Genomic DNA, 16,930 nt, shown 5'->3' with positions numbered 1-16,930 from the left:
CAATTACACAACTTTTAAGTGGGAATAAAATAACATTCTTTATCCACTTCACAGGGTTCTAATATTTCTGATTTTTAAAAGTATATTCATCTGAAAGACCTAACATAGTGCCTGGCACCTAATAAGCACCATATGATTTTTCAATAAATTTTTTTAAGTAAAATAAGAAATGGACAAACAAAATCACACAAAATTGTCCTCAAAGACATATTAACATGTTCTGTGTGTTCTGCCTTTTACCTTTCGATAAAATATTTTGCAGAATGAAAGAAACTAACACAAACAGAGTCAGGGAGGAAAAACTACTTCTATTTTGTTGAAATAGAGGCAGCTGTTATAATCATTCAACTGTCTCCCTTATCCTTTTCTTAAACTTTAATAAGAATGGTGATTCTTCAAGGACATAAAAATAGAAATACCATTTGACCCAGCAATCCTATTACTGGGTAAATACCCAAAGAATTATAAATTCTTCTGTTATAAAGACACATGCACATGTATGTTCATTGCAGCACTGTTTACAATAGCAAAGACCTGGAACCAACCCAAACGTCCATCAATGATAGACTGAATAAAGAAAATGTGGCACATATACACCATGGAATACTATGCAACCATAAAAAACAATGAGTTTGTGTCCTTCATAGGGACATGGATGAATCTGGAAACCATCATTCTCAGCAAACTGACACAAGAACAGAAAACCAAACACCACATGTTATCACTCATAGGCGGGTGTTGAACAATTAGAATGTGGACACAGGGAGGGGAGCATCACACACTACAGTCAGTTGGGGTGGCCCAGGGGAGGGACAGCAGGGAGTGGGGAGGGATGACGAGGGGAGAAATACCAGATATAGGTGATGGGGGGATGAAGGCAGCAAGCCACCTTGTCATGTATGTACCTACACAACAATCCTGCATGATCTGCACATGTACCCCAGAACTTAAAATACAATTTAAAAAAACAAAAAAAAAGATTTTCTCAAAAGAAAAAAAAAGAATCCTTTAGCACAATGAAAGATTTAGCCTTGTTCATTTTTCACAAATTCACACAATGACATCTGACATGGTAACTGTCTTGTGTCAACATTGTTTTTTTGTTTAATGGTCAAATGTTAAGTTTCACAAAAAACAATGAGTTAGTTCAGTTAACTAAAAGGACAATCTCTCTCTCTGCTCAAATGGTTATAATATTTATCTAGATTAGAGTAGGCAAAGAAAAACTCCTGAAAGATAGGATTTTCCAGATTCTCCAGTATGGTAGCTGATATCGTTTGGCTGTGTCCCCACCCAAATCTCATCTTGAATTATAGCTCCCACAATTCCCATGTCTTGTGGGAGGGACACAGTAGGATGTAATCAAATCATGGGGGTGGATCTTTCCTGTGCTGTTTTCAGGATATGTCTCATGAGAGCTGACGGTTTTATAAAGGGGAGTTCCCCTAAGCAAGCTCTTTTGCCTGCCACTGTGTAAGATGTGACTTTGCTCCTCATTCACCTTCAGCCATGATTGTGAGGCCTCCCAGGCCATGTGGAAGCGTGAGTCAATTAAGCCTTTTTCCTTTATAAATTACCCAGTCTTGGGTATGTCTTTATTAGCAGTGTGAGAACAGACTAATATAGTAAATTGGTACTGGTAGAGTGGGGTGCTGCCCAAAATGTGGAAGCAACTTTGAAATTGGGTAACAGGCAGAGATTGGAACAGTTTGGAGGACTCAGGAGAAGACAGGAAGTTGTGAGAAAGTTCAGAACTTCCTAGAGACTTGTTGAATGGCTTTGACCGAAATACTGACAGTGACATGGCCAATGAAGTCCAGGTTGAGGTGGTCTCAGATGGAGATGAGGAACTTGTTGGGAAATGGAATAAAGGTGACTCTTGCTATGTTTTAGTAAAGAGGCTAGTGGCATTTTGCCCCTGCCCTAGAAATTTGTGGAACTCTGAATTTGAGAGAGATTATTTAGGGTATCTGGTGGAAGAAAGTTCTAAGCAGCAAAGCATTCAGAAGTCACTTGGCTGCTGTTCAAAGCATTCCGTTTTATATATTCACAAAGATATGGTTTAGAATTGGAACTTATGTTTAAAAGGAAAGCTAGGCAGAAGAGTTTGGAAAATTTGCAGACTGATGATGCCATAGAAAAGAAAAACCCATTTTCTGAGGAGAAATTCAAGCCAGCTGCAGAAATTTGCATAAGTAACAAGGAACCAAAGGTTAATCACCAAGACAATGGGGAAAATGTTTCCAGGGCTAGTCACAGACATTCCTGACAGCCCCTTCCATCAGAGGCCCAAAGGAAAAAATGGTTTCTTTTGTAGGCCTGGCCCAGGACCCGCACGCCATCCTCCCCCCCACCACCCCACCCCTGTTCTATGCAGCCCAGGGACTTGGTACACTGCATCCCAGCTGCTCCAGCCATGACTAAAAGGGGCCAACGTAAAGCTCAGGCCATAGCATCAGAAGGTGCAAGCCCCAAGCCTTAGCAGCTTATATGTGGTGTTGGACATGAAGGTGCACAGAAGTTAAGAGCTGAGGTTTGAGAACCTTCACCTAGATTTCAGAGGATGTATGGAAATGCCTGGATGTCCAGGCAGAGCTGTGCTGGAGCGGGGCCTTCAGGGAGAACCTCTGCTAGAGCAGTACAGAAGAGAAACGTGGGGTGGAAGCCCCCACACAGAGTCCCCACTGAGGCACTGCCTAGTGGAGCTGTGAGAAGAGGGCCACTGACCTCCAGAACCCAGAATGGTAGATCAATGACAGCTTGCACTGTGTGCCTGGAAAAGTTGCAGACACACAATGCCAGCCCAGAAGCAGCCAGGAAGGGGGCTATACCCTGCATAGCCACAGAGGCAGAGTTTCCCAAGACTGTGGGAACCCACCCTTTGCATCAATATGACCTGGATGTGAGACATGGAGTCAAAGGAGACCATTTTAGAGCTTTGACTGCCCTGCTGGATTTCAGACTTCCCTGGGGCCTGTAGTCTCTTTATTTTGTCCAATTTCTCCCATTGGAATGGCTGTATTTACCACATGCCTGTACCCCCATTGCATCTAGGAAGTAACTAACTTGCTTTTGATTCTAGAGGCTCATAGGCAGGAGGGACTTGCCTTGTCTCAGATGAGACTGGACTATGGACTTTTGTGTTAATGCTGAAGTGAGTTGAGACTTTGGAGGATTGTTGGGAAGGCACGATTTGTTTTGAAATATAAGGACATGAGATTTGGGAAAGGCCAGGGGTGGAATGATACGGTTTGGCTGTATCCCCACCCAAATATCACTTTGAATTATAGCTCTCATATTTCCAACATAGTGGAAGGGATCTGGTGGGAGGTAAATGAATCATGGTGATGGGTCTTTCCCATCTTTTTTTGTGATAGTGAATAAGTCTGATGAGAACTGATGGTTTCATAAAGGGGAGTTCCCCTACACAAGCTCTCTTACCTGCCACCATGTAAAATGTAACTTTGCTCCTCCTTCACCTTCAGCCACAATTTTGAGGCCTCCCCAGCCACGTGGAACTATGAGTCCATTAAACCTCTTTCCTTTATAAATTATCCAGTCTTGGGTATGTCTCTGCTGGCAGTGTGAGAACAGAACAGGCAATAGCCTTCACAGTGAACAGTTGGATTGGATCTTGACTTTACCTTGAGCTGGGTTACAGCAACGTGTGTGTGTCTTTTTCTTTGAAGAAATCTATTTTAGGGCTTTTGCCTGCCTATCCTCTGAGCTTTTCTCTGCCTCTATTAGAATTTTTAGATAAGAATGGGCTCTGTATTGTGGTTTCCGACCACATAAAGAGCTGCAGTTTATTTGCTCTGGGTTTGGGTCCCAACAGTCAGAAAGGAATCATTCGTAGAACAACCTCATCTCAACCTACATAGCTGCACGTGGCTTCCATGCAAATAGTCCGTCATCCAGCTTTCATTTCCCTTGGTTCAGTGTTATCTGTTCTGAACACTTTCAAATTTGCTTATTTTTCTAATCTCCTCTCTCCTCTTTTGGCAACACCACTCTTTATCTTGTGGTTTTCATCTTTATTACTCACACTTCCTCACAATGAGTGTTCATTAAAATATTTTAAATTAAGATCTTTACTGCCGTTCTAACCGAGCACGTCGGGTCTTCCCATACAACACATTTTTAATTCTTATCACAGAATTTCAGGCAGTTTGTACATTATATTCTATTAAAAAGTCTATTCCACTCAAGGTTGTCACAATTCAGAGATTACAGCTTTCTGCAGGATGTTTTGTTAGGGATATATTCATATATTCACTTTGTTAGGCAGCAAGCATGGTCCGCAAGCCTGTACTTCACACCTCATTTGATATTACAATTCAACAAAAAAAAAGGACAAAAAGAAGCAATTATTTATTTAGATAATGAAATGGATTTTAGAAAGAGATTAGGTAAGCATGAATTGTCATGCCAAAGTGACAATCCCTGCCCTTCTTAGGGCCCAAGGGAGGTCACGTACTAAATGTGAAGAAAGAGAAGGAGAAAGAGGACACTCTTTCTCCTTTATGAGGCGACGTGATAGTGTCTCATACTTATGTAACTCTGCTTATATAACTACTTCTCTTTCTTCCCCTGTAACCTTTTTTAATCTTTTCTAAAGAGAATGCAAAACTGATTCTCACAGAATCAAAAAGTAATAATCATGGCCCATGTTGCTCTTCAATTTAAAACATTACCACTTGGTCAGTCAAATATATCAACAAAATTCATTTCCTATGCATAGACCAAGGATCCCACCATTATGTACCCAGGCAGTGATTTCTGAGGGCAGGGAGCTAGAAAATCCCATTTGGACTCCCATGACACAACAGCAGGAGCCATGAGGCTAAGGTAACTGGGATGGCGCCCGCTCCAGCTCCTGTCCCCATCAGCACCCGCTGCCCACCTGCAATCCCTCCCCTACCCTCTGCCCACATTCTTCCAATAGGGCTGGTCACAACCCCTCATTCTGGGCTGACTGCAGTGATTGGTTCAGGATGGGTACACGATCTAAGTGACGCCAAACAGAGCCAGAGGTGACCAGCCCCGGGACCTGTGCTGGGCCTGGCTGGGGAGAACAGCTTTCTCCCTGAAGTGACCAAGTCAGCAGATGTTTGCTGGGAGCTGCTAGCAGTCATCTTGCCTCCAGGTGGGAAGGGTCTGTCTGAGAAAAAGCCAAACCAGGGAGACAGGTTGCTAAGGATACGCTTGAGCAGCTGACCCTGCATTCCTGGTACCACGTCGCCCCAAAACTTCTCTACCTACAGGGACACAAAGCCACCTGATAAGGCCAGCAACCCAGAGGAAGTCTTCTACTGGGAATAAAAACACACAGGGCCCCCGGGCAAAATAGAGAATCAAGCTACAACCTTTGACAGAAACCAACTTCAAAGAGTGTGGTAAACATGTGAGCTGACCACCTAGCAGGCGCCCATTCTCCCATTCTCATTCCCTGGCAACAGAGACCATCTCCCACTACAAAGCCTGGAAATAATACCAGATACTCATTTTCCGAAGGTACCCTGCCTCTTGAGCAAAAGCATGGCACCCACTGCATATTGATAAGATCTAAAGGGAAGGCTTCCATGGATATTGTTGGAAAGGTTTTCTTCCCTGGTAAAAAGAGACACATGAGGAGAGACCCCCTCCTTTCCAGTCTTTAGATATCACTGGGTGAGTCTGTGATGCCTGGAAGAGCTGCAGCCATCCTGTGACCATGAGGAACCAAGCTGGAGAGTGACAGTCAGGGCACTGGGTATAATGGAGTGTGCACTATAATGGGCACTGGGTGTTTTCTATAAGACAGAAAACGCCCAGGAGACACAGGTGTGCTGCTGGATCCACCATCCATCTACCCCTCGTTTCTTATGTGGGATGATAAAACCCTCTGCAGCAGCCAATTTTAGGTAAATATTCTATCATTTGCAACTGAAAGCACCTAAGCAAATGTAAAACTCCTAGACTCTCTAGAAATATTAACAACCCAGGATCTAGGAGTGTCTAGCAGGCAGATACAGACTTCCAGGGAAACCACGGGCCAAGTGGGGTTGAAAACCGTGTCGATAGGCTGGGCGCGGTGGCTCACGCCTGTAATCCCAGCACTTTGGGAGGCCGAGGCGGGTGGATCACAAGGTCAAGAGATCGAGACCATCCTGGTCAACATGGTGAAACCCCGTCTCTACTAAAAATATAAAAAATTAGCTGGGCATGGTGGTGTGTGCCTGTAATTCCAGCTACTCAGGAGGCTGAGGCAGGAGAATTGCCTGAACCCAGTAGGCGGAGGCTGCAGAGAGCCGAGATCGTGCCATTGCACTCCAGCCTGGGTAACAAGAGCGAAACTCCATCTCAAAAAAAAAAAAAAAAAAAAAAAAAAAAAAAAAAAAAAAGAAAGAAAGAAAACCCTGTCGGTAGATGTAGAGAATGATGAGTGGAACATAGAGTTTGGAGTGAGGGGCATCCAGATTACCTGGTCAGCGATTCCTAACAGCAGGCTTTGGACCACTCTGTCTGAGTCACTTCTCTCCCTCTGAAGGAGATCTCCAAAAGCAGGCAGAAGAGGGTTCTAGCTGAGGTTGGCTGGGGTCACCCAAGAAGAGACAGCACTTGCCAGCAACTCATTGGGAAAGACCCTCCATTTCTCATGCTTCCCTCCACCCAGGCCCTCATTCATTCACAGAGGGCCTCCCCTATTCCTGACACTGCAGGCCTTGAAGAGTTTAAAGATTAGGGAAGAAAGAGAACTAGTTGTGACAATATACTGTGACAAGTAACAGACTCAGAAGGGGCTTGTGTGCTAAGCTGAGGAGTCTGAGCCCCCTCCTGGGAGAAGCAGGAGCCAGAGGTTTTAAAGTAGCAAAGCTGGTTGGCCCTCCAAGTGAAGCAATCCCATAGAAGACTGGTGTTTAATGAAAGAAGAAGAACATAGAGGCAGACTTTGTAGGGAAGGCAGTTGCAACACAGGTGAGAGCTCTACCTGCCAGGTGTCCTGATGTGAGATGACCAATGACAACTTCTCTGTGGGTCCCAGGTAAGTTCAGCCCTGTAAAGCCCAAGGCTGGTGTCTGAATGGGAGAAGACAGGCTGCCTTCCAGCAATGCCAACTTCATCCAAATTAAGATTCTGAAGCCATGTGCCAATTCCCAAGTGTGGTATCAGCAAAATGACTACATTTCAGCACTAAGGGATGAATGCCCAATAGCTAAAGCTACCCTCGGTTTGCTTATTACAAAGTACACTTTCCCCTTGCCTCTTAAATCATTTCTATTTCCTCTCATTTCCTTCTTCAGCTCTTCTCTGCAAACAATAGTGATAATAAAAATAAAAATTTAAAACACGGTTACCAAACTCTACACTGTGACAAATCTGAACTCTGGTGATTTTTGAGACTGCCGACCTCATTAGGTCATTTTTGTACGAAGAGCATTGAGGATAGAAGCCTCGTACCGTGGTACATTCCAGTAATGGAGCCATTCAGAAGCGGCACGGCTGAGCTACGCTGATGAGCACAAAGGAAACCATTTCCCACTAAATGCAGAGGCATCGCTTTATCCACACGCACATTATTTTGCTATGAGTTCTGGCAGCCACTCCCACCTCCCCACTGCCAAGGTGCCTTGGGGATCTCCATGCTTACCTGCTCTGCATGTCCGGGCGATGGCCCATGCAGGTGAGGGTGGCCGACGTCTGGGTGTCGCCATTATCAATTTCTTCCTGAACTGCCCATTGGTCCTCACTGCTGACTCTCACTGCCATTATCTTCACACCTGCTGCCGCCTTAATTCTGCAGGGTGGGAAAACAAGATATTCTATATAATAAAACCATTTTAGTTTGAAACAGTTAGTAAAACATGGCACTAGAACAGATCACCCGGAAAAGCACCTGTAACATCGCCCCCTTCCTCTGGGAGATGTGGGGAAGAGCAGTGGCAAGTGACTTTCCCTTAAAATTAAGTGTCTTGTAATGTTTACAAGTGCCCGGAAGTAGGAGCCCCAGCTTTTGCCATGTGTGTTCATTTTCTATTTAATCAGTGTGCTGGGAACCAGATCGCTTGCTGCTTCAAGGGGACCCCAGCATGATACAAATGAGACAGATGCCTCTGGGCAGGAGAGATGAATCTGCAAGCCTGCTCTTCACCTGGAGATGGAGAAGAGTCTTTAAGATGCAGGGGTGGGTTATGCAAGGCCAGAGGATCACACAGCCCAGGGGATGGAAGAGGAGGCCACTGCACTGGGCACTCGGGGAGCAGGAATGGACGGGAGCACTCAGTCCTCAGGGTTTAAAGAACAAACGTGGCATTTAGAAACGATAACATGGCCAGGTGCCGCCTGGTACAATGTTCACAGAACACAGTTCCACCAGGAAGAATCAAGGACCCAGGTGTGTTGCCATTGAGAAAAGGCCAAGGAGAGTTCACACTCTGGGTTTCTTCCTTTTGTACACTGATCCTGAAATGATCCTCACATTGCTACTAACCAGAAAACGCCTCCTATGTAACAGCGGGGACTTCACGGACAACATCCATGTTGTCCCAGGGCAACCTGAGGACTTGGCCCAATGCTGTGTATGCCTCTGGAGGGTCACCAGGATGAAGGCAGGCTGTGGGGCACCCACTGCTTACTGTGCCTTAACTGAACATAGGTATCACCACAAAGGCATGCTGGGACTTCTGGGGATGTAAACCAATGCTGTGAACTAATGCAGCACGTGAACTAATGCTGCAGAGGCCAGCGCATGCTGGGCTGGGAAGGTGACCAGATCGCCTCTGCTTCTCAGAGGCCTGTGGGCCCACAAGAAGGGCCCATTGAGGCCCTGGGCACCCTCTCCCATGAACAAAAAAGGCATACCAAAAGCAGCTGAGTATTATGTGGAGGAGTTAGAGGAGCACCAGCAAAGGCAGGTACATTAAGCCAGACATTCCAGCACCATCAAGGAAAGATTGCTAGAAAGCAAAGATTCCCTCAAAGATCAATTAATCAAATCCACACATAGCAGCAGGTCTAGGACATCATGTAAAAACAAGCGTATGAAAGGGAAAAGACAACCTACAGACTGGGAGCAAATATATGCAAAGTCCATCTGATAAGGGCCTAGCATTCAGCATATGTAAAGTACTCCTACAAAATCAACAACAAAAGCAAATAACACACTTTAAAAATAGGCAAAGATCTTGACTAGACTGTTCTCCAAAGTTATACAAATGGCCAATAGACACATGAAAATATCCTCAACAACATCATTAGTCATCAGGGAAATGCAAACCAAAACCACAGTGAGATACCACTTCATACCCACTGAGATGGCTAAAATAAAAAAAGAGATAGTAAGTGCTGGTGAGGATGCAGAGACATTGGGACCCTCATACACTGCTCCTGGGAATGTAAAATGGTGCAACCACTGTGGAAAACAGCTTTCTAGTTTCTCCAAAAGTTAAACATAGAATTACCATATGACCCAGCAATTCCACTCCTAGCTATATATCCAAATGGATTGAAAGCAGGCACTCAAATGAATACTTATACACTCATGTTCACAGCAGCACTGTTGACAATACCTAAAGGACTGAAGCAACTCAAATGCCCATCTATGATGGATGTATAAATAAAATGTGGCCTAGCCATACAATGGAGTATTATTCAGCCATAAAAGGGAATGAAGTTCTGACACACGCTACGTGATGAACCTCGATAATGCGATGCTGAGTGAAAGAAGCCAGACACTAAAGGTCACATAGTATATGATTGCATTCATATGAAACATTCAGAAAGTAAATCCATAGAGATAGAAAGTGGACTGGTGGTTTCCAGGGACTGGGGAAAAGTGAGAATGGGGGAAATGGGGAGTAACTGCCTAGCTAACGGGTACTCAGTTTTCTTTTGGGATGATGACAGTGTTTTGGAAGTAAACAAAGATGGTAGTCGAACAGCACTGTGAATGTACTAAATGCCAGTGAATTGTTCACTTTGAAATGGCTAATTTTATGTGATCTAAATTTTACCTCAATACAAAAAAGAAAATGCGAAAAAAAAAAAAAAAACCCACAGCTGAATAATGACCCCTCCCAGGAGTGACAGATACTTTAAAAAATAAAATGTATCAAAATCAAATCAAAACACCTGTAAGACCCAAGGAAGGCAGCCTCTTATGGCAGAATTTAAGCAGCAGAGAGAGATTCTGAAACCTGAGGGGAAGCTCCAATTTTACCACCCACCATAAGGAACCCTGTGGGTAGAATTAGGGGATTCGAATGTCTGCACATCTCATTAAATAAAATGAAACGTTTCTGCCTCCCTTTCTCCCCTTACTGTAGTTCTTTACACAGACTCCAAGGCATCTTCCCGGTTGCTCTTGCACACCCCAAAACAGTCACTGCAATGCCCAGAGACTCAGATGTCATGCCTTGCCCTGACTTGATGATTCTTCCCGTTGAATTCTGGAGTCCAAATCTGCGGCTTTCACAAAGCTTTCCTTTCTTGCCATCATGATGTTCCGGGAATTAATTTATGCAAACCACAAATAGAGGCATCCTGTTCTGTCCCTGCCCCCAGCCATCCCATCTTCTTGCCAAAGGGGCAACTGCAGAGAATGTTCCAGAGCCGTCTAGAGAAACAGAGTCCCTTCCGCTGTCCGCACCCCGCCTCCTTCCTATCGGTACTTGCTACCACAACAGCTGTTCTCACTCTCCCACAGAGTTCTTTCACCAAGCAGCCGTGCAGCCCGGACTGTCACCCTTGTTCTCAACGTCCAGATGAACAAATCAGACCCTCCCACCCAGTAGCGTGCCCCCGGCTGAAGGTCACACAGCTGGTTCTGGCAGAGCCAGGATTCGAAACCAGAGCCCCTCACTCCAAACCCCACTCCCTTCCCTCCCGCGCTGGCCCATTCACAGAGGATGTCTTTTATGACCCACATTGCATCATTTATTGCCCAAGAAATGCTTCAGTAATTAAGTCTAGAGACAACAGTGTCTCGCATTTTTAGCTCCTTCATGGAGCCCTCATTGCCAGCCCTCTCTCCCTTCAGTCGTGGAGGTATAGATACAACATGTACCCACTGAAGTCTCCTCCGTGAGATTTTTGTGTATCGTTCCTTCTTTCATTCTGACCTAAAACTAAGACACAGGTCCCCTCGTCTTTAGAAGCCTCCTCACTCATCAGCTCTGAATTGCTCCGTGGGATTCTGTGCACAATGCTTCCTCCACTGGGCTTCTAGTCTCTGGTTTATCCCGACAGACACTATCACAGTGGGCAAACTCTTCCTCAGAGTCTGAGAAGCAGAGTGTCCAGTTCGAGGAGACAGTCCAAGTCTTTCACAGGGCATTTCCTAGCACGGGGGTGCACCCTGGCAGGGGCTGAGGAAACACAGTGCTTGCCATTAATTTTTACGCACTGGTCCTAAACAGGTCCAGGGGACTTGAGGAAGGTGGGGAGGCAGGACCTGGGACAAGCCGACTGTTAGCCAACAAATGTCAACATTTTAAAGTATTTTGGCAGCCAGCATGGCATTCCTTCCCAGTTCCCACAGGCTGCACATCAGGACTATCAGGACTGCTTCCCCTTAGTGAAGTTATTAAATTTGAATACAAGCAGAGGAAAGACCAAGGAGGCCTCTCCAGGTTGCTGTGTGGGTGGGATGATCGGCCCCATGATGCCACAAATGCATTTCTGGCTAACTGCTGCTAAGCTCTCACAATGGCAGCCAGCCCTTTACTTCCTCCGGGTCAACTGGAGACCAGATGACAGCCCATCCCAGCAGCCATCCGTTTACTTTCCTTCCTTCCCAGAGGCAGGGGACCCCACATGTACCCTTCAGGTTTGGCCAGCTGGGCATCTATTCCATCCCATCTCTCAGCTTCACTCCCTGACCACCCCACTCCACTGTCCACATCCAAGCACCCCACTTGGCATTGAGGCTCAGGACACAATTATTTTTTTTCACTGTCCTCACTCTTCCCACCCCACCTAGGAGTGTTGGGGCTACCCCCCTGCTCCTGTGCACACCACAAGCACTGCCACCAGATGCCTCCCTACGGGACAGGGCTCCTCGTGTTCCAGTAGCTTCCCAGGATTGCAGTCAAGCCACACCCAAGAGGGTCCCTTGCCGAATTTGCAATCTGAAAAACAAGGGGATCCATAAATTCCACTGTGGCTGATTTCCAGGCCACGAGGAAGTCTCCAGAAACCAGTTGCCCATCTCAGTCCCTCTTCCCTTGTGGCTGGCTCATTCTAGGGCTCAGCAACTCTCCAAAGAGTAGACTTTCAAGATACAAAAGTGCCCTCCAAACGGCAGTAAAGGCAACAGGCATCTACTGATGCCGAGGAGAGCCGAAAGTCACATATTAATTCTCTCCATAAGGGCTGAAGCCAAAACAGGACCAATGCACTCCAGGACTGTCTTCATCTTAACTTGTTGATTATTTATCATTATCACTATTATTATTAACAATCCACTCTGGTGTGTTCCTTTGTGCAGTACAAAATTCAAAACACTTACTCAGCAGAATGACTACATTGAAAAGAGAGAAAAGAGCAAATAGTGGCATACCCGTGGAGTGACTGGGAACTTGTGAACATTGCTGGAATGAGTGTAATCTGGTTCGACCTCTTTGGAATGCTATTTGGTGATACCTACTAAATCTGAGTTTCTGTAGACCCTGTAACAGCATTGCCATCCTTGGCTTATGCCCAACAGAAACAGGTGCATCTGTTCACCAAGACACACATACAAGAAGGCGCATGACAGCCCTGCCCTCAGCCCAAAATGGAAACAATCCCAAATGCTCATTGTCTTAACCTGTTGAGGACAGTCTAACAAAATACCACAAACTTGATGGCTTATAAACAACAGAAATTTACTTCTCACAGTTCTGGAGGCTGGGAAGTCCAAGAGCAAGATGTCAGCAGTTTCAGTGCTGGGTGAGAACTTGCTTTTTCACAGACGGGGCCGTCACACTGTGTCCTCCCATGGGGGAAGGGGCAACAGAGCACCCTCAAGCCTCTTTTATAAGGGCATTAATCCCATTCCTTTAGGGAGATGACCTAATCATCTCCCAAGAGGCCCCACCTCCTCATAACACCACCTTGGGTTAGGATTTCAACATGTGAATTTGGGGGGATACAGACATTCAGACCCTAGTACCCACTGACCACAGAACTGATCAAGTGTAACATCTCACAGTGGAACACTATGCAGCAGTAACAAGAGGGAGCAGCCTATCACCACACAACACAGTGGCCCTCTAAATACACAGTTGAGTGGAGGAAGCCAGTACCAAAAGTGTGCACTGTGCAATTCCACGGACAGAAAGTCAGAAACGGGCACAGGGATCTCCGAGGCGAAAGCCCGCACAGAGGCCGCCCTGTGGGGGAGGCAGTCACTAGGTGCTGTCCCGCTGGGCTTCTGGGGCCCTTGCCACCCTCTGTCTCTTCTTCTGCATGCTGATTACATGGTGGTTTTGAGAACTCATCAGGCTGTGCTCGCTTTTGCGGACTCTTCTCTGTGTATGTTACAGTTAAATAGGAAGTTCTAAACAAAGCGAGTGCATTGTAACAGGGATGTAAGTCGGAGCCGGGGGGACACAGCAGCTCCATCACTGCCCATGTTCACTGGGAGGTCTCCAGGTGAGCCTGAATGCCACCACCCCAGACACACAGGGGCATTTCTGCCCCAGACCTCCACCAGCTGTCCACGGTCCCTTTGGCCCTGAGTGACGAAAGAGTGACCTGAGCTTTGGCCTTGTCTGTGATGGAGGATTGGCTGCTGGAAAGAGTCGAGTCCAGATGAGCCTCCCTCCTGGCTGGATCGGGGGAGATGACATTCTAGCTGCTGTAGATAAGTCACAAGAAAAACAACTGGACTCCAGGTCAGCAGGGACAGACACACAGACAGGGCACAGACTCACAGCTTCTCCATCTCACTTCCTGTATGTCTTTCCCAGGCAATAGCACCCACTATCCAGCTGGGCACCAGGGACCTGCTCTGAATGCGTGCCTGCATCTTTCTGTCTTCTACTTAGACCAGCCACTTTTGAACTAAATACTCAACTCTACAGGGTTGTGAGTTTGGTTGGTTGTCTACCTAGTGGGTGTGCAGTAAAGGATTAACTTTGCCCGAAGAGAGGTCTGGCCTTTGCCTTCACCTCCTGGGTGCTAAGTTTTAAGCCTTTGGAATTTCCTGCCTGATTTGCCTGGGGCCTTGGGCCATGCCAGATAGTCTGTGATTCAGTACGATTTATGGTGGGGAGCCTTGGGCCACATGGGATCTGCCTGACCACTGGAGGGACTGGAAAGGAACATCGGCCAAGCGGATGGTCTGGACACCAAGCTCGCGTAAAGCTCCCCTGGCTGGCGACGCTTGTCTCACATCAGCTCGGGGAGAAGCTAACGCTGTCCACAAAACTCCACGGGGAAAGGCCGATTGGGAGCTTGCCCATGGAGCTCTACTGGATCCTACTCTATGCACCTTTGCCCTTGGCTGACCTTATTTTGTCTCCTTTCACTAGAATAAACAATATTTATCAGTATAATGGCTTTTCTGAGTTCTTTGAGTCCTTCTAGCAAATTACTGAACCTAAGGGTGGTCTTAGGGACCCTCCAGACTTGCAGTTGGCATCTGAAGTGAGGGTGGTCTTAAAAGTGAGGGTGGTCTTCCCAGCTTCCCAGTGATGGGTCAAGTCTTTCACTGTCTGCCACGGGCGGGGGCTGGAGAGGGAAGCATGCAATTAGAACTCACCCCATCAAGGCTACAAAATACTTTTATATCCTATGTCATGCACCCAGTCCTCCAACATTTAAAGAGGATTTCTTGAGTTCCAGGTACTATGCATGAAGCGCTTGGAAACACAAAGAGGAGCGTGGCTCCATCCAGACCGGTAAGTCTCAGACGGTTTTGGCCACAGACTGAGACTGTGGCCCACCTTCCCCCAGTACCCACTTCACAGTAGAAAAGGAACTTGTTCACAAATGCTGAAATGTCTTGAGCCCCTGTGGAAGCGAGGCACTGTCTGCTGCCTTGCACTGCCGATACAGGCTGATACATACAACCCCGTGGGGGTCGTATTGCTTCTGCTTCCATTTTCCACATGAGGAAACTTGATGAGGCATCACTAGACAGGGAAGTGGTGTGGTATGACTGGGGGAGGGAAATTCCATCTTCTGCTTTAGGCAGAGGAGATAAAGAAGATTCCTGTTTGGACAGTAAAAGGTACTCACAATCTACTGGAAATTCACTAGCCAGAAGACCTAGTTAAGCATATCTACTAATACTTCAGTTAACCAAGCAACCCACAATGGAAGGACTTAGTTCTTCATTAGTTCAGGAAACTGAGCTAATAAACATTCCAAAATAGCAAGGAAAGCTAACACTGGAATTAGCAACCATCTGAAGACAATACTACCAAACGCCTTGATGATCATAAACTGCCCTGTCCAAACTCACGCTTGCAAGATGCCGGAAGCCACGTGAATCCTAGCCCCGCTCAGGAATATTTGTGGATTATAATAGCTAAGCTTTACTGAGGCTACTCCCCTGAGCCAGATACTTTCCCTAGAGCTTTGCATAGATTTTCTCCTGCTTTACCTGTATCAACATATTTAATCCTCTTTACAGCACTATGAGTAAGTCTTGTTATCCTAGATTTACAAATGTGCAATCTGTGGCACCAAACAATTAAGGAACAGGAGCAAAATCAGAAGGTAAGTCCACCGTGGAGGCAGGATGGAGTACAGGGCTTCTCATGTCTGAGCCCGCCCTTCTGGCCACTATAGCTGAGCGGCACAGCACAGGTGTTCTCACCAGCCTGCCAGGTTCAGGTCCTGGCTCTGCCATTGACTCTTGCTGCAATACAGAGACTCCTTCTCTCAAATGATGAAAAAATAGCAATGTCTGTAGAGGTTGATAGTGTCCCCAGGGATTCGTATCCACCCAGAACCTCACCACATGACCTTATCGAGCCACAGGGCCTTCCCTGATGTAATTACTTAGGAATCTCAAGATGAGACCATCCCGGATTTAGGGTGGGCTCTAAATCCAATGAGTGGTGTGTTTATAAGAGACAAATAGGGAAGCTAAGAAGGCAGCAATGTGAAGTCAGAGAGAGAAAGAGAGAGAGGATGGGACTGGAGTTACACTTCTATGGGCCAAGGAGCATGAAGGACTGCCGGCAACAACCAGGAGGAAGGAGAAAGGCATGAGAAGGTTTCTCAACCCAACTGACATCTTGATTTTGGACTCTGGCCTCCTAGAACTGTGAGATAATACATTTCCCTTGTTTTACACCACCACGTTTGTGGCCATTTGCTGTGGCATTGCCAGTAAGCTAACACAGTGGCTATCTCATGAGGGCTGCTCTAGAGTAAATATCCAGCTCTCAACCCTTGCTATACACCTGACAAATTTTTGAGCATGTCATAACAGCTGCAATTGATTTTTTAAAATCCAGTTCTGGTGCATGTCCATGAAAACGTCCAGAAGTAGGGCCAAATTCAGACGCAACTAACTATAAAGGCTCAAATGATACCCCAGTCCATTAGGCAATGGACCCTCTTCAGCTCTCATGCATGTGGGCTTTGTTCACCAATCAGCTATCTGCTCTTGGTCACAGTGTTGCTGCAGCAGCTCCAGATTGCACATCCTCATCCACAATAAAAAAGCAAGATTCTTCGCTTTAGATCAAACATCCCAGAGCCAGGTTTTTATTGACCGAGTTAAACTGAATGCTCAATCTTGAGCCAATCATTATGGCATCTAGAGTAGGTGGGACAATGCTCATGGGCTTAGCTGGTCAACAACTATCCCTGCACTAAGGGTGAAGTTAACCCCCTCCTAATCACATGGTAGAGGTTAGCAAGGAGTGGCTCCTAAAAGGAAATTCAAGTTACAACAGAACAAATGAATGCTGGGCATCAAAAACACAAACCTAAAACCAAACTACTGACA

At 46.2% G+C, this 16,930-nt stretch overlaps 1 protein-coding gene across 1 annotated transcript in view; it reads right to left on the bottom strand.

Moving 5' to 3' along the window:
* The window catches only part of TMEM132B (transmembrane protein 132B), a 317,249-nt gene that overhangs the window by 86,788 nt on the left and 213,531 nt on the right, over positions 1–16,930 (bottom strand). The window contains exon 3 of the mRNA XM_037744187.1: positions 7,631–7,777. Coding sequence (XP_037600115.1) covers positions 7,631–7,777 — 147 coding nt within the window. The remainder of the gene's footprint in view (positions 1–7,630; positions 7,778–16,930) is intronic.

Source organism: Cebus imitator, unplaced genomic scaffold (assembly GCF_001604975.1).
Source record: "Cebus imitator isolate Cc_AM_T3 unplaced genomic scaffold, Cebus_imitator-1.0 Scaffold169, whole genome shotgun sequence".
Classification (NCBI taxonomy): Eukaryota; Metazoa; Chordata; class Mammalia; order Primates; family Cebidae; genus Cebus; species Cebus imitator.
This window is presented reverse-complemented; position numbering and strand designations above follow the sequence as displayed.